Source organism: Alligator mississippiensis, chromosome 8, assembly GCF_030867095.1.
Source record: "Alligator mississippiensis isolate rAllMis1 chromosome 8, rAllMis1, whole genome shotgun sequence".
In the NCBI taxonomy this organism is placed as follows: Eukaryota; Metazoa; Chordata; order Crocodylia; family Alligatoridae; genus Alligator; species Alligator mississippiensis.
In genome coordinates, this window is record NC_081831.1 from 19776090 (window position 1) to 19793398 (window position 17309).

Genomic DNA, 17309 nt, shown 5'->3' on the forward strand with positions numbered 1-17309 from the left:
GAAGAATCATTGTCCCTGCTTAAGAGACAAACCCCAATTTGGGAGGACTGATTTGAGGGAGGTGATTGCATGTGGAATGCAAGTAAATATGGGTACCAACTGTGTCTGATACCAAGTGCACTGCATCATATCTGGTATTACACTGTCACCTCTTTCAAAAACTACCTGTTTGAAAATCCAGTTAGTTCAAATAGAACAGTTTTGAAGGCTGAAGGCATTAAATGCCTGAGAGACTGTAATAAATTATCATTTTAGCAGTGTTGCACTCTTTAACATGAACACTTACAGGCAATTTAGTTGGATCAGAAAGTGTTTTAGAGGAAGTGCCAGCCAGAAATCGTTATGCCCAGAATCTTAGTATTTGCAGTACAAGGTGTGTAGTGAGAGGAGAGGGAACTGGAGGATTACGGAGCCATAGAGGTCATGTGAGGTGTTTTATATGCCATCCAGGATGTTTATCATTCGTATTGCGATTAGGGTGGTGTGTTTGGGCTGGTTGTGTATGTGCTTGTGGGCTGGGGCTCAGGGGTGACAGAACACAAGCTTCCTTTGGCACAGAAGCTCACCTGTTTAAATATCTCCTGTGTGAGCAGTGCAATGCTGTGGGATGGGATTAAATAGCCCTGGCCTTTTGTCTTTCTGCAGACACACAGCTCGATGCTATGCGGTGATAAGCAGTCTAGCAGGTTTTACAAGCTACGCAGCAGTGTTCACCATGGCTTGTAAAATAGGATCAAACCCTTAGAGTGTAAAAAGCTGAGCAGGAAGGAGTCTAAATGTGTGTGTCTGAATAGGAATGAAACAAAGCAAAGCTAAAGGAATACAGTGCTGATCTGGCAGCCCTGGAGTCTGAAGTCCTGTATCCCCAGCTGCCCTCCTCTATGACAGCAACTGCAAGTCCAGTCTCCCACACTAATGCCCTGTTCACATGTATCAACCCTGAGGAGGGGATGGGAGTCTACCTCCTGATGCAGTGTTCAGCCTTCTTGTAAGGGCCTTGTTACACATTACGCTGTGAGCCACACAAATGTCGATCAGTGTTAGTGCTATCTCCAGTTTGGAGCAGTCACACTTCAGGACAGGAGAGGCCTGGAGGAGAAAGGTAAGAATCCCCCCCTCCACCCCATTCCAGGCTTCTTCCCTGTCCCCCAGGGCTCCTCTGGTTCCTCCATGCCCCTCTAAATACCCCCCCACATGCACACCTCCTGCCTCTCCCTGACCTCAGGGCTTACTTGTGGCTGCCTGTGCTGTCTGTCCCAGGGGAGCAGGCAGGGAAGGGTTAACTCTTCCCTACCTGTTTCCACAGGACAAACAGGGGTGCAACATACCATACATTCAGGGGTTCTCTGAGCTGCAAGGGGGTATTTTTTGGCCCTGGGATATCCAGGGGTCAAAAAAATGAGCAACAAAGCACAGCGGTGCATGTGGGGGCAGCGTGTGCTGCTCAAAACCAGAGCCAGGTCAGCCAGAACCACACTGGCTGTTGGCCAGGCTCCAAGCAGCAGGATCGCTGCTGCTGCAGCCCCAGGAGGCCCCCAGGACACCAGGTAAGTCCGCTGGGGCCAGCCCAGTGCTGGACCCAGCCTCTCCTACCCCACCTGGGGTAACCTGCCGCACTCCAAAAGACACGTGGCACAAGCATTCCCCAAGGACAACCAGCAGTGGCACAAGGTCCTGGGGAACCAAATGTCCATGCTCATGTGGACACAGCCTTAGGGGGCAACCTGCTACAGAGAGCCATTCAGTGCTGTCTGTAGTGAAACTTGTTATTTGGATACAGGTCCAGTAGAAAGTCCTGCGAGACCCCTTAACCTAATATTACAGACACCATCTAATAACTGTCATAAACTGCCTACCACGTCATTGCAGCTGGGTAAAATTAGACTAACAAATTGGGAGTTCAAGTTCTATCTCCCTATAGCCATGAATGTGTGTCCTCTGTGAAAGAACAGTCAGTCTGATTGTTACAACACCTGGCACTCAGGAATCTCAGACCACCTGCACTGCACTGCGCAAATAGTAGGTATTTCTCAACATGCCTATGATTTAGCCCCATTTTACTGATGTGGAGGCTGAGGTATAACATGTGAAAGTAAATGCTGCAGGATTATGCAGTGACTCAGTGCAATACTAGAACCTAGGAGGCTCTGGGACTGGAAGAGCCCTGGACTTCATTTCCTTTAATTACAGATGCAAGTAAAAGAAGGGGGATACATGCCTGTGTCTTAAATCAACAAATCAGATGAAAGCTGTGAGCACAGAGCACACTTTGTGTAGATCTGATCCACACCCAGTTTGCAATGTGAAGTTGTATCTTTATTTCCTAGGAGATGTCCACATTTCAGCTGTATAGACTGTGATAGTGCTTGTAGTAGTATCATCTCTGAGTCTGCTGCTTAGCTTGGAAAGGACAGACTCAGGTGGCTGAGCCAGGCATCAGTCAGCTTGTCTTTTTTTAGCAATTTTCCAGTGCCCCTGAACTTCAGCAACTGAAGTTCCTCTAACATTGGCTTGCTTCTCACAGCATATTTCACTGATGTGCTAGAATGGCACATGTCACACACTGATGTGGCCAGTGGCCCTGGAAGAGAGAGCTGTGTTTTACAAATGCATACAACCTACATGAATAAGCAAGAGAAGTAAAGTCAATATGCAGAGCAAACCCCACAGTTATTCCACCAGAAGTGGAGTTGTGTTTGGGAAACTTGAGCTGCAGCCATAACTTCCCCCATTATGCATTTGCCTGGCAGCAAGCAGATTGTATTTTATCATCTGAATGTATTCATTATACTATCATTAGTCACGAAGAACATTGCTGCTAATAATGGAGATCTTTAACACTCTTACATAAGATCCCATTGTAATTCAGCCATAATGAATGTACTATTACCACAGAGTGCTATGAATTTCTGTGCCCCTCTATTCACAGCGGGAAAGAGATTTAATGTTTCTGTAGTCGCATCAACAAAACAAAAAGGATGTCACTGAAAAGAACCACTGCTCTCTATATATTCCGTTTGCCTCAACTGAAACCTTTCCTATCTTCCAGGTTAACACATGTTCTCTGACTAGGAGGATAATCTCTATTGGTGCTACAAGCACAGTTGCACAACTGCCTCAGTTACACGGCTGCCTCATTATGTAGCTCTAGCAGGACTGAGTGGCCTGAAGGTGGATATAAATTTTGCCCCTCCTATACTCCAGGATAGATGTGAAGGGGCATAATATGAACAAGTATCATGCCTTTTTATGTTTAAGGAAATACTTCATATTAACTACTACTAGGAAAGCCAAGGGTAGCATTCAGACAGGCCCCAGCCGTGTATGTCTTACTCCATCATCCAGTATTTTCTCTAGTGGGAGAAGGGATGTCTAGCTATTAAAGCACTCGACCAAGAGGCAGGAGATGTGGGTTCCCAACTCTACCAGTGGCTCAAAGGTGCATATGAGGTGACAGCCTGGTCCTTAATCTCTCTGTGCTTCTCTTTTCCCATCTGTGAAATGGAATCAGTCACTCACTCATAGATGCACAGGCCTTGCATTGCTTTGAAAGGGAGTACAGAATGGCAGCTTATTTTCACTCTGTTATCCCATCCCCAATATGTATGCTTCTAAAACGGCCTTGTAATATATTTGAGCCAGCCTCCCAAAGCTGCTGTCCAGTTCTCACTGTTAATATTGGATCACTCAGAGACTCGGGACACCTGTTTGTACAGAATGATAAATGCATCTTATTCAACCCAAAGACTGGGGTACAAACACCTCAACTTCTCTGCAAGGCAGCCAAGCCTGGCCTGGAGGAGGCAATAGGAAGGGGAAGTTCCTGTTTTGATCCACAGGGCCAAGGTATGGCCAGGTCCACCCTGCAGTCAGTGGGGAACAGGTTACTCATGAACAAGATTTACGCAGGTCTTGCTGGAAAGGTAGTGACATATTTCTCCTAGGCAACATGTATGAAGATACAAGAGCCAACATGCTTTCCATTCTTACCCAGCAACCTCATCCACCTGTCTAAGAGAGTGGCAGCACTGCAAGCTGCAGGACTGCCGGGATGGCAGCCCATGGGGTGCAAGAGCAGTTACCACTTGCCAAACCTAGAGTCAAGGTGGGGGCGGTCTATAAAAAGCACGACCTGAACATTTGAAAGCCAATCTGCTCAGCCCTGCCAGGGCACTCAGCCCAGCACCTCATGTCATGACCAACAGGACTGTGAGTCTGGTGAATGACCTGGAGCATCAGTAGTGGTATCTGGCCTCTGCTTTTGGCTTTCATGAGATCATTTAACATAAATGTTGGTATCATGAGAGATGTAGTTAGCTATACTAGTCTGAAGACAAGCAGGAGGCAGGACAGATTTGCATCTTATAGACTAAATATGTATCTCTAATTTCGTTAGTCAATAAGGTAAGGTTAGTGTCGCAGAGCACTGAGGTGCCCTGCTCCTAAAGAGGAGAAACTGCTAGAGAAAAAGCCCTAGCAGTGAATAAGGAGCCCAGCTGTTGGTTGCCAGGGCAACTGGAGTCAGCAAACAACCCACACCTGCCAGTGGTCAGCTGGCTGTTAGGGGCAGGGCCTGGCTCTTATAAAGCCCAGGAGCTGAGGCCAGGGTGGTTTCCTGCTAGCAGTTAGATAGGTAGGAGTTCCTAAGCCAGGATGTGAGAAGATGCCTGATTGCAGGTACAGCTTAAGCTGAGTAAAGGATGGCAGCTCTAAGATGTCTGAGCAACATGGTTGTAGCCAGGTGGCTTTAAGTTATGTTACAGCCTAGGGGCTTGTGTTTTGCTTTGTTGTTGTTGTTACACTGGTGGTTTGGGTGAGGCTATCAGGGGATGGAGGAGGCCTTGTAGGGAACCCACAGCAGTGTGGGGACCCCAGTGAGGGTGTGGTGTACGGGGAGCATAGACCCCAGCCCCAGGGAGGGGGCACTATTGAGATGCCCCAGCGTGGGCATGGTGAGCCCCAGGGAGGGGGCCCTATTGAGATGCCCCAGCGTGGGCGTGGTGAGCCCCAGGGAGGGGGCCCTATTGAGATGCCCCAGGAGAGGGGTGGCATTCCTGTGGAGTCCCAGAGAAAGGGGCAGTATTATTGAAAGGGGCAGCATTGTGGAGAAGGCCCTGGAGAGAAGGGTGGCATTATTGCGAAGGCCCCTGAGAGAGGGTGGTGCTGCAGAGGATCCCTGAGAGGGCAGTGCTACGGAGAGGACCCCAGAGAGGGCAAGTGTATATTTGACAGACCAATATCTATTTCAGCTGCGAGGCTTGGGGCATGGTATAAGAGGTGGTTGAAACCATGCATAGCCCTTAAGGCTAGGGTGCCCCTGAAGCACCCATCATAGTGAGACCCACGAAGAGTCCGGGAAACCACGGCATCTGAATCAACACAGAGAAATGACCAAGAGGGTGTAAGGCAGCCTCCCAACCTTATCTAAACCACAAAGATGTGGCAGGTGAGAATCGGAGGGTGCCCTTGGGCTGACTTGGCATGGAGGAAGAGGCCTTAAGGAGATCACGGCCCTCCTGTAGGACTCCGCCCATGACACTTAAGTATTTGACCAGTCAAATATAGGTAAAAAAATTGGGGGGGGGGGGGGAAGCCAAATCTTAAACATGGATTTGCTGCTGTAGCCCCATAGGCAAGACCCAATGCAGCTGCGAACAGTGGGGCCACACTGGGATCTCTTTGCCCCCCACTGCGCCTCCTGCACCTGCCGCTGCTCTGGGTGGCAGAGTCCTGCGTTACTTCCCTCAGTGCAGCCCCGCGTGCAGGAGGCGCATCGCTGGGGCAGTGTGGAGCGAGCAGCCACTACGAGATCCCTGAGCAGCTCCTCTGTCTCCAGCTGCACCAGGTTGCAGGGCAGCAGGGATCTGCTCTGTCTTTCCCACTCTGTCTCCCCCTCCCCCTCTGGGCAAAGTTGGGGCTCTTGCGCCCTTTGTGCAAACAGCTCTTGCAGGCTGGTACTCAGCCAGCCTGCAGAGCTCTTTGCAAAAGGGGGAAAACTGCGTTTTTTCTGATAAAACCAGGAAATCCATGGTTTTCTCTGTTTTTTCCCTGGGAAACAGAACCTGGATCCCTGGTTATCAGACCAGTATTGGCTGATATGGCTAATTAATAATCAGCTATCGGTATTGGCCAAGAAAATCTTTATTGGTGTACCCCTAATAAATCTTGGTATCATGAGAGATGTAGTTAGCTGTGCTTGCTTGTCTGAAGGCATGCAGAAGATGATAGATTTGCATCTTATAGAATAACTAAATATACATCTCTAATTTAGCTAGTCTATAATGTAGGGTTAGGTATTTAACCTGTCAAATAAAGTTTGGTCAATTGACTAGTCAAATATCAGTAAAAAATTGTTTTAAAAATGCCAATAGGTCTAAATAATACACAGAAAAAGTACAAATTTTCCATTAAAATGATTTTGTTTTTGAAACACTTTTTTTGGTCAAACTACAAAAAATGTAGGGTTTTTTGTAAAGTTGCTATAACCTTTGGCATAGTTAAAAATATGCAGTCAACTTACAATATTTGACTGGTCAATTGACCAGCTTGCCATCCCTACTATAAGGTGCCAAACTACCCTGCCTTACATGAGTGAGTGGTGCCTCCTGAATCTGGGGGACACCTGCAGAAGCCACTGACCCTATCAGGGGGGCACCAACCCAACTGACAGCATCAGCCATTGGCCATCAGGGGGAGCACTGGCCCCATCGGGGGGGCACATGCACCCCCTACTAGTCATCTATCCTGCCTTATGATTGGTATCATGGCCAAGACTGCTGTCCAATAAGCTCAGGTTTCCTGTTTGAGAAAAGCTCTGCAGCCCAGGAGAGAGAAAATCCTTCAGTCTTTCTTATGGCCTGGAACACCCTTCCACCTCACTGCTGGCTTTCTCCATGAATCTCCTACCACAGCCCCCTGGCTCAGGCAGAGGCAGGCCTTCCCTGTTCTCCATGAATAGTCATCCTTGTCAGCTGGAAGAGGTCATTGGCAAGTGTCCTGGGTAACTTGTACCCTGAGCATGCTCCTAGCTCCTGCTAGCTCAGGATCAAACTGAAATCCCTCTTTATTCTGAGCCATTTGTTCCTAAACTTCCCCTTTTGGATGATGCTTATAACATTAAAAGGGAAAAGAAGCAGCATGAGCACATCCCAGAACACAAATCAGCACCTAATAAGGCCTACAGCCCCTCACTCCCCTCCTGGAACAGCTGCAGTGAAGTTGATTTAAAAGCACTGTAACAAACCCCTGCAGTGTCAGGCACAATCACCTCAGACAGTGAGGGATTTATTTTATATCGAGTATCCTGGTGGTTAGGGTCACAGGCCAACAGAAAGAGACAAATACAGGTAAATAGGCATTCACACTATAACAATTTACACTTAGGGCACATCCACACATGCAAGCACATGTGCTTGCAGCAGCTCAAATAGAAGCAATGCAAATTTGAGCCAGGGCTTTTTGCCTCAGTGCACGTGATTGGACATGCACTTTGTTGTGGAGCAAATTGTGCCACTTGGGGCAAAAAAACCCTGCCTGGCTCCTCCCAGATCTGCAGCCAAGGGGAGCTAGAGCCAGGGGCCAGCACCTGTGCTGTCCCTAGCAATATAAAAAGCTGCCCTGTCCTGGCCCCCAGAAGTACAAAAAGCTGCCCTGGCAAATAGCTCAGGGCTACTCGCTCTCAGGAGCTTCTGCAGCCCAGCCAATTGGTACCTGGGGGCACTACCCCTTGTGCCAACTGGACTGCTGAAGCAGCCCTGCGAGTTCCCTGCACCCTCTACCCACTGCAGCAGTCTGGCAGTGGGGGCTGCTGCCTGGCTATGACCTGCTGCGTACCTGCCAGACCCAGATGGGGACTGCACAGCCAGTAGAGGCATCTGCCCCTCTGGGCCAGCTGCCAGTGGGCTGTGGCTGCAGAGTTGGCTTCTGTGTGGCACTACTGCCATGTATGCCCCCTGCCCAACCAACTGGGCAGCTATCACCCAGAAGATGTTCTAGGTGTGATGGCCTGATTTGAACTGTCAAAGCATGTTCTTCTGGCCTCACTTGGCCAGGAGGTCTACCATAGCCAGCTGGGTCCAAGGTGACATCTCTGAGCAGGCAGGGTCCTGCCACTGGCCTTCCTAGCAGGAATTCTGGTGTTCTCTATTGGAAAACTGAAAAATCCCTGATAAAAAAATCCCGAAGTCACTATAAAATACCCCCAAATCCATGTTCCTCCAGAAGTAAAATAAAAGACCACTATAAAGAGAGAGACAGAGACAGAGACAGCGATCATTTGGGCAATGTTTTATTGATATATCTACAGTGTTAAAGCAATGTAGAAGCCTACCAATGTCTCTATTATAATAATAAAGTGAACTCGAAATACATATATTCATGAAACATGAATATATATTTTGCTGCCCTCCCAAAGGGGCTACCCCCCCCAGGGACTACAGCCCCTGCAGGGGCTACCAACCCCCTGCAAGGCCCATATGCCCCACCCGCCAGTGAGCTGCCAATGCGTGGAAGCAGTCAGTAAGGCTAACCGCACCTTGTCGTGCATCTACAGATGCATCACAAGCAGGTCCAGGGAGGTGATCCTCCCTCTCTATGTGGCATTGGTCAGGCCATAGTTGGAGTACTGCATCCAGTTCTGGGCACCGCACTTCAAGAGGGATGTGGCTAGCATTGAGAGGGTCCAGAGGAGGACCACTCGCATGGTCAAGGGGAAACAGGGCAGGCCATACGAAGAGAGGCCAAAGAGCCTGAACCTATTCAGCCTCCTCAAGAGAAGGCTGAGAGGGGATCTGGTGGCCATTTACAAACTCACCAGGCACCCTGACAGCAGCTGGACTGCCGGTAAGTACTGGGGATTTTTTATTTGGTTTGTTTTCAACTGTTGGGATGCTGGGGTGGGGGGGGGCAGGGATTGGGGGCCTCAGGGGTCTAGGGGGGATGGAGCTGGGCAGGGCAGGGCTGGGGGAGTGGGTGGGGCCAGCAAGGGTCCCCCCCCATAGTCCCCTCCCCCCTCCTCCAGCCCCCCCCCGACCCCATACTTACTGGCACTGGAGCCCTGGTGCTGCAGCATGCTGCCTGTGCTTCAGCACCAGGGCGAGGGGCCAACCACGGAGATGCTCTAGCAGCCAGAGCACCTCTGTGGAGGACCCAACCCCAGTTCCCTCAGCATGGTCCGGGATTGTGCCCTGCCCCACTTTTTTTTAATTCCAGAGGTCTTATTTTCTTTCCACGCTGCAAACGTGCAGTGTGGGGAACATTTTTCATTCCTGCATGTGCCTCTTGCCCCATCTCAAAGGGGTTTGAGGCAGGGCAAGAGACATGTGCATGCTCATCTGGACGCACCCTTAGAGAGCAAGCAAACAGCTAGTGGTCAGTACTGCTGGGGCAGTTGGTCTCTGGTTCACTTGTGCTGTGCAGAGGCTCCTCTCTTATTCAGTCCAGCTCACCACAGCCCACTGTTGTCCCCAGGAAATCTGGTAGGTAACCAGCCAGGTATCAGAGGTTGCCACCTCTTTCTGCTGCCCCCAAGGTTTTCTGGGATTTGCAGTCCAGCAGCAGGGCTCTGCAGGGTTTCTCATCACTTCCTCTTCCTGCTTCCAGGTGCCTCTGGGGTTTGTAGTCCATGGTCAGTCAACAGGCCTCCAGGAGACAAGGTTGCTCCCCTTCTTTCACACACTCATACCACATTTTCAGTGCACACAATACATTACATTGCACAATGCATACATTACAGCACTCTCTGCATTGAAGAGTAATTAGACGTCTACAGCTCTAAAAGGTCTTTTGTATGTAGCCCAGTTGTACTCGGGTGTATACTCCCCTTCTCCAGTAGAAGGGAATTTATTAGTGGGCAGGTGTGCTGTGGAGGAACTGCAGACCGCTCAGTTTCCCTCCATCCTTATAGAACCAGGCCAGGGCAGTCAGGGGACTTAACTATTTACAAATGTATTTACATTAACTTATCACAAGGAAACACTGAGCTGCCAGCTTTGTGCCAGGGGTTGGGGACCTGAGCCACCCAAGCGCTCCAGCAATCCTGCTTTGTGCACCATGGCCGCACACCAGAGGTTGCAGACCCGAGCTGCCTCGCACAGCTCCCAGGGGCTGAACGCCGCGCGCCATGCTGCGCACCAAGAGCCTAACCACTGGAGCTGCCCCCCGTTCCCTGCCAAAGGAAGTCTTCAGGGGCACTTCTGGGCTACTGCTTTGCCCTGCTGAGCGGCTCTCAGCTCTTCTAAGCCCTGCTCCTCTCTCTTCTGTCCTGGATGCGTCTCCCTCGTGCTGGGCACACAGCTCCTGTTATACTGTCTAGGGCTCTCCCCCCTGCAGTCTTCGGGACCTGACAGTGTTGCAGTCTGCAATCAGGTCTGGGGGGAGCGCCTCTCCCCCTCCCAGCAAGAAAAGGGGTGTGACTTAACTCCATTTGCTGTCTCCTGATTGGCGGATGGGCTCCACCAATCAAAACAGTGCTTACTCTTGTCCCTGTATCACAAGTTGATGACAGACATAAATCAAATGTGGCTGGTCTGTCAGACCAATGCAAGTGATAGACCGGGGTGGCCAATCCGCAGCACAGGGACCAGACATGGCAGGGTACCCTGTGCGTGTGGCACGCAGCAGATTGGGGAGGGGACAGGGAGCACAGTGGCAGGGCAGGAAGCACAAACCAAAGCAGCGAATTGGGCATGGAGCACATGGAGAGAGACAGAAAGCAAAGCAGATCAAGTGGGGGAAGGGGGTTGGACTGACACTTGGGGAGAGCTCAGGGCTAATGTGTTGCACATCGGCCAAAAAGTTTGGCCCCTGGTGAAATGGACCATCAGCTCCGACCAGTGTTCTCCACTCTGTCCACTAGAGGGCAGTCCAGTGCTTTCCTAATCACCCTCTAAAACGGGGCTGGGCAAAATAGGGCTTTGTCCTGCCCACAGCGGGTCCCTCCGTCCTGCCTGGCTCAGGCACTGTCCAGCTGTGATGCGTCCTGCCACCCCCTGGCTGTGCAGCAGGGCTGGGGCAGCTCCATGGCTGACCTGCCTTTAGGCAGACCAGACAGCAGCAGCAGCTTCTTTCATTTGCCACTGCTTCCACTGGCCCCAGGCCTGTGGTACCCACGGGGACCCACGCCACAGCCCCAACCCAGTGTCCTGCACCTGCTCCAGACTCTCCTGCTCTCACTAAACAGCAGCAGCACCACCCAGGCAGAAATTTGCTCAGCACAGGGGAAAAGCACCCACTCCCCCTTGCCATTGCCCAGAGGTCCCTGCTACAGCTACCCGGAGCCCACGCTGGGCTGCTCTGCAGCTGCGTCACCATCACCACCACCTCTGGGCTGCCATGTGGGGCAGTGGTGGCAGCACAGAGGAGCCACAGGGCAGCCCAGCACGGGCTTCAGGTGGCTGTAGCAAGGAGCACTGGGCAGCGCTGAGGGTGAGGGCTCACTTTTGCCCTGCGCTGAGCAACAGTTTCTGCCCAGTCAGCTCTGCTGCTGCTGTTTAGCATAAGCAGGTGAATCCAGAGCAGGCAGGGTGGGCCAGGTAAGGGCTGTGCCCAGGTTCTGGTTGACCCATTCCTGCTGGGGTGAGTCCAGAAGAGGCGCGGGGTGGGACTGGGGCTGCGCGCTGTTGGTGATGGGGAGGCACCACAGGGTGCATGGGCTCTGGGCTGTTGATAGGGAGAGCTGCCTCACTCACTGCTATGCAAACAAACCCCACCACACACATGCATCCACACCTCCCACAAACACCCATACTCACACACCCATATTCATACATACCACCACACCCCACACACACACACATCCACCCACCCATGCCCCCAACACCTACCCACACCCCCACAATATATAAGAGTAAGACTTCATTTTGAGTTGTTCTGCAATCACCTCTATATACATGACACAAACACACACACACACAAATATATATATATTTTTTTTTAAATACAATTAAATTATGTTATTGTGGATGTTTGATTTTTGTATATAATTTGTGGGTTTTTTTCCCGTTCCAAGATGGCAACCCCCCTTCCCAAATGGAGTACTTCCAGGGTGAAGGGATGGACTTCTGGTGGCAAAGGTCGGGGTTAGAGGGGAGAACAGGACTTCTGGTCCCAAGATGGCAACCAGGGGGCGGGGCACTTGTCAAGGGTTGGGGCTAACCTTGCAGCCCTCAACAGCTTGCCAAAACTCATTAAGTGGCCCTCTAGCCAAAATAATTGCCCAGCCCTGATGTAGATTATAAGATTCAAGGTGTGCCGCAAGCATGCTTTGCAGTTTTTCAGTGAATATAGCTTGTTTCACGGCACCTCTGCCACGACATTTACCAAAATTAGGTTTGCATTCCCACAATGACTGCTATGAAAATTGAATATGACCCTGTTTTGCCTAATACAAATTAACATTTGTTCCTCATTATCTGAGTATATCTATGGGTAAGATTAGGTTTGTAGAGGTCTTATAATGTATAACAATGGTTATTATATTTAAGAAAACTATTTTAAATCACTGAAAGAATACGGAGGGATTTTCATTTTGCTAAATTCGACACTTAATTTTTCCCAAAAGAGGTGGCTTTCTAATAATGTATACTTGTCTATGAATGAGCAAAGCTGCTGGGGATGCATCTGAATTCTGTGCATTACATAAAGCTCTTAAAAATATTTTGTAAAATGTCTAAAACAAACACTTAAATCCTTTAACTAATCCAGAAATCAAAGTATTAGTGAAAATGCAGACTGTGAATGGCCTCAAATCAAGGGATTACAGGTTTTCAGTATCTGAGTTGCAATTGTGGGTGGCTGGCACCTGCTGGGATCCAACCCAAAGAAAAACCAGTTTAGGTGGTGGACTCACCTACACAGCCTGGCTCGAATGGGCTTGGAAAATCTTCTTTTCGATTGGTGAAGCCCGTCCACCAATCAGGTAAGGGCTGAGCAGGTCCAGCCCTGCCCTTCACACAGAGGGGAGGGGCAAAAAGCCTCCCGGACCTGATTGAAGCCTGTGTTCTGCAGGTCCGGCAAGCCTTTGGAAGCTGAGCCTCTGGAGTGACTAAAAGGAGCTGCGTGCCTGGCACGCAGGAGATGCGTTGAGGGATAAAGAGGCGGGGCTAGGAAGAGATAGGGAGAGCTGCCTAGTGGGTGGAAGCAGTAGCCCAGAAGAGCCCTGGAAGACCCCCTTGGTGGGACCAGAGCAGGAAGCAGCTTTGGCTACAGCCCCAACGGTGCACAGAGCGGTGCATGGGGCAGACCATGGGAGCTGTGGGAGGCAGCTCAGGTTCCTGAACACGTAGTGCATGCGGCGGTGCATGGAGCCACCAGCTCGGGTCTGCTACCCTCAGTGTGTGGCTGAGGACTCAGTGCTCGCAGTGGTGTATGGCATCCCAAGCCCTGGGAGTGGCGTCAGGCCGCTCAGGTTTGCAACCCGTCCCCAGCTTCAGGCTGGGCACCTGGGAGGCACCAGTGGGGTGCACTGGAGGTCCGATGGACCAGGTTTCAGGGCCTGCATGAGGCAGCCCAAGCCCCAACAGAAGGCAGAAGGCAAAGCCTGGTTGTTGGGACCTGTACGAGGTGGCCCGAGCCCCAGTGAAGGACAGAAGGCAGGGCCCTTGGCACCCCTGACACGGCACTCATGGCTGTGGGAGCCCTCCCAGCCTGCTCCCCAGATCTGTGAGTACTTAAGGAATGGGTCCCCAGGGAAGCACTGAAAGGGGGTCCCAAGGGATTGGAGACCAGGTGGACCCATCTGGGGCTGAGAAGGTACTGGGACCCTCCTCCCCCTAGGAGGGTGCCAGGGTTTGGCACCCTAGGGGAATGCCCAATAGTCTCAGCCACGTGGGTACCTGGAGTGGGGGGAAGACTTGTGCTTCCCATTCTGTAAATAGTTATATAGATATAAATAGATACATCTATTGTTATCTTCCAATGTGGCCTGGGTTATGTAAGCAAGTTGAGGTTTATTTGTATCTAATTGTTGTTATTGATCTTGCCTGAACTTTCCTGTTGATACCTGTGTTTATCTGCCTAGCTATATTTACCTGATGTTGTTGCACATATTTACCAATACTTTCTTATGAATCTGTAAATATCTGTATCAGTTGTATATTAATAGCTATATGTTTAAGGTTCCCTATAAACATTAATAAATTTGTATATAGTTAAACTATTCCTGGTCCTGGCCTGACTCTATGGAATAGAGGGAACTGGCCAGTGTTTTACAGATCACTCTCACAGCACTTCTGCCTAGCTCTTTTATTTGGAGGGGGAAGCACATAGTTGGATGTACCCAGGTTACACACAAAAAAATAATGACCTTGATCTTGCAAGTGCGTACACCAGTGAGTATACTTTTGTACTATACACATTCATATGTGCTATGAACATTGATCCAATGCTAGTAAAACATGTTTATCTGGATAACTGTAGAATTTCCTCTAGACATTTTTCAATGGCAAGGTATTTTTTATAACTTTTAGACTAACATTTTCTTTTTGTACCATGGCAGACTTATTGTAGTGGGACTAAATTCCAGAGCGCTGCACTGTTTAGTTTCATTAAAGGAAAATGAGGATTAAAGGATTTATTTCCCTGTGAGGGGGGAGAAAAAAAAGCATGATAGATTTTATCCAAAGTCAAACAGACCTGATTCAGTAAGGCACTGATATTTAAACTTTGCTGAATACAAATACTTTCCTAAATCAGGGACTAACTGAATGACTTACATGACAGTAAAAAAAACAAACCAAGGGCTGAGTGTATTCAATTATTTTTGAGTCAGAGAGAACAAAGTAACTTGCATAATCTTGCCAATGTATAAGGGATGGGAGGAATAGTCCAAGTACAAAGCTAGCAACTAAACAGTTCTGTAATTTAGAATTAAAATTTAGGTTTGTTAATAAATATTATACAAAACCCAATATTAATAGAAATGTTTTTATTAATTTAAATGCAATTAAACCATTCTACAGCTATAGAGACTCAAACAGCAATACTATGCTAGTGTTTGCAGTAACAATAGTCTCAGCAAAATAATAAATCCTAGTGAAATAATATGCTTTTGGCCATTGTGGGGAATACTTAATTATGTCAATAATATTTCCTAAAGAATCATGTAGAATTTTTCCTTATATAATCTCCAGACACTGAAGGTCACAAGAAGAATATCCTCAAATGGAGACTGTAATTGAATCAAAGGATTTGAGAAACCCAAGATTCCCCAAATTCCAATGATTTATTTGTATTTATTGTTCTAAATGGTCAAGCAGGGTTCTTTAAGGATCTTAGTTCAGACATACACATTAGGCCCAAGTTCAGGTGCAGCTATTTTTCCTTCCTTGGTGAAATAGTCTATGGGGAGGCCTTTGATTTTCTTTACCCAGGCTTTCTTACGTTCTTTTTGTTGGTCTGCTATAACTTTTGTCTGATTTGCCTTATACTCAGCCACTGTAGCTTCCTCATATGCTTTCATCTGCTTCGCTGTCAAAAGCCTGAATCCACTGTTAATCCGGTAAGGGTTTTCAAATCGTGTGAAAACAGGCTTTGCTCCAACAGAACCTACTTTGGGTTTAGCTTGTGCAATCATCATGCGCATCGATTTAATTGATTCAGATGCACTAGTTAAGTGGCCAGTCACCAGAGCCTCACCCTCAGGTAGAGAAGTGTCTTTATCAGAGCCAGTGTGCGCTTTCTCTTCTGACAAGTTGCAGCATGACTTGGAGCGTACAATTGTGGGAGCAGGAATGCAGGAGCGCACACTAGACATGTGCAAAGAGTTTCTCAAATTGAGTTGTAGCTTTTTAGTTTCAAAGGGTGTGGAAACTCTCTTCATAGTCAGAGAACCACTGGCGGATTTTGTGTGTTTAAGTTTGATTGACTGAACTTGTTTCTGTTGCTTAGGGATTTTGGATGCCAGCACCTTTTTAGCACATTCCTTCTGATGCAGTGGAGATCCCCAGGCATCCCTAACTTTTGCTTTGTACCTCATATTGGACCTGATTTGGTGTGACTTATAAGTATCCTGCAAGGTGCTGACTGTCAGGAGGATCCGGTCAGGAGACATGACACAATGTGGGCTTCTCTTCTTTATACTCTGTAAAGTAGCCTGTGCTTCAGCGAGTGAAGTTGCATGGACCAGGGATTCATGTGTAAATTCTCCAACTATAAAAAAGGAAAAAAAATTACCATTTGAATATGACTGTGAAACAGAAGTGAGTATACAGTGAGTCCAGTGCTGGTGATAATGTATTTCAGGGGGGCCAACCTTTTTGGCAGGCATGCCACAAATTAGCCCTGCACCCTCTCCAAGCACCAGTCCAATCCCTTCCCCTTACTCAATCTGCTGCTCTGCTTTCTATTCCCTGACCAATCTGCTGCTTTGGTTTCTTCTTCTTTCCATCCCTGTGCTCCCTAAAAGAGGCTTCATAACCATCAGAGCTCCAGTTTCCTGAAACAACCTTAATAGCAGCCTTCAACTACCTGAAGGGGGGTTTGAAAGAGGCTGGACCTAAACTGTTCTGAATGATGGCAGATGACAGAACAAGAAGCAATGGGTTCCAGTTGCAGCAAGGGAACTTTACGTTGGATATTAGGAAGAATTTTCTCACTAGGAGGGTAGTAAAACATTGGAACAGGTTACCCACAGAGGTGATGGAAGCTCCATCCTTGGTGGTTTTCAAAACCTGGCTAGACAAAGCTTTGCCTGGGATGATCTAGTTGGGGCTGGTCCTGCTTTGAGCAGAGGGTTGGACTAGATGACCTCCTGAGGTCCTTTCTAACCCTAACTTTCTATGATTCTAACCTTTCATATAGCCCAGGCCTCTTGCCCAGTGAATGTTACCCTTTACCATACAGTCTACTTATTTTAGGTATTCTAATGCAAGCATCACTGTAATTCGGTCATTTCTAGCCCCAGAAACATCTTACCAGACTCTAGCAAGGCTTTTGTTGTTATTGAAAAGTGGGATTCTGTTTCTTCTTCATTGTCTACATGGCATTTTGACCCATATGCACAGGTATCCATTCTATTCCTGGATGTATAACCCTGTATGTATAGACTGGGCATGTGCAATAAGCTATGTACTGGCAATGTATGTGTCCCTTGGTAACCCACAGTGTCCTCAATGGCCTGGAATCATAGTTGGTGTAAAACCCAGGATTAGTGGGTTTTAGACAGTGGAGAAATAGGGCTTGCATATATTTTAGCCCCAGTAGTTGAGTAGCTCAGGCACTTGCCTGAAAAGCACGAGACCTGGTTTCCAGATTCACTCACCTAGAGGAAATTTGAACCTGAATCACTCTGATTTTCCAGCAGAGTGTTCTGG

At 48.6% G+C, this 17309-nt stretch overlaps 1 protein-coding gene across 1 annotated transcript in view; it reads right to left on the reverse strand.

Moving 5' to 3' along the window:
- Window positions 1-14908: 14908 nt before the first annotated feature.
- Window positions 14909-17309, reverse strand: part of FBXW10B (F-box and WD repeat domain containing 10B) — a 33017-nt gene continuing 30616 nt past the window's right edge. Inside the window, exon 14 of the mRNA XM_019485747.2 lies at window positions 14909-16146. Within this exon, the coding sequence (XP_019341292.2) occupies window positions 15275-16146 (872 nt within the window). The 3' untranslated portion in view covers window positions 14909-15274. The remainder of the gene's footprint in view (window positions 16147-17309) is intronic.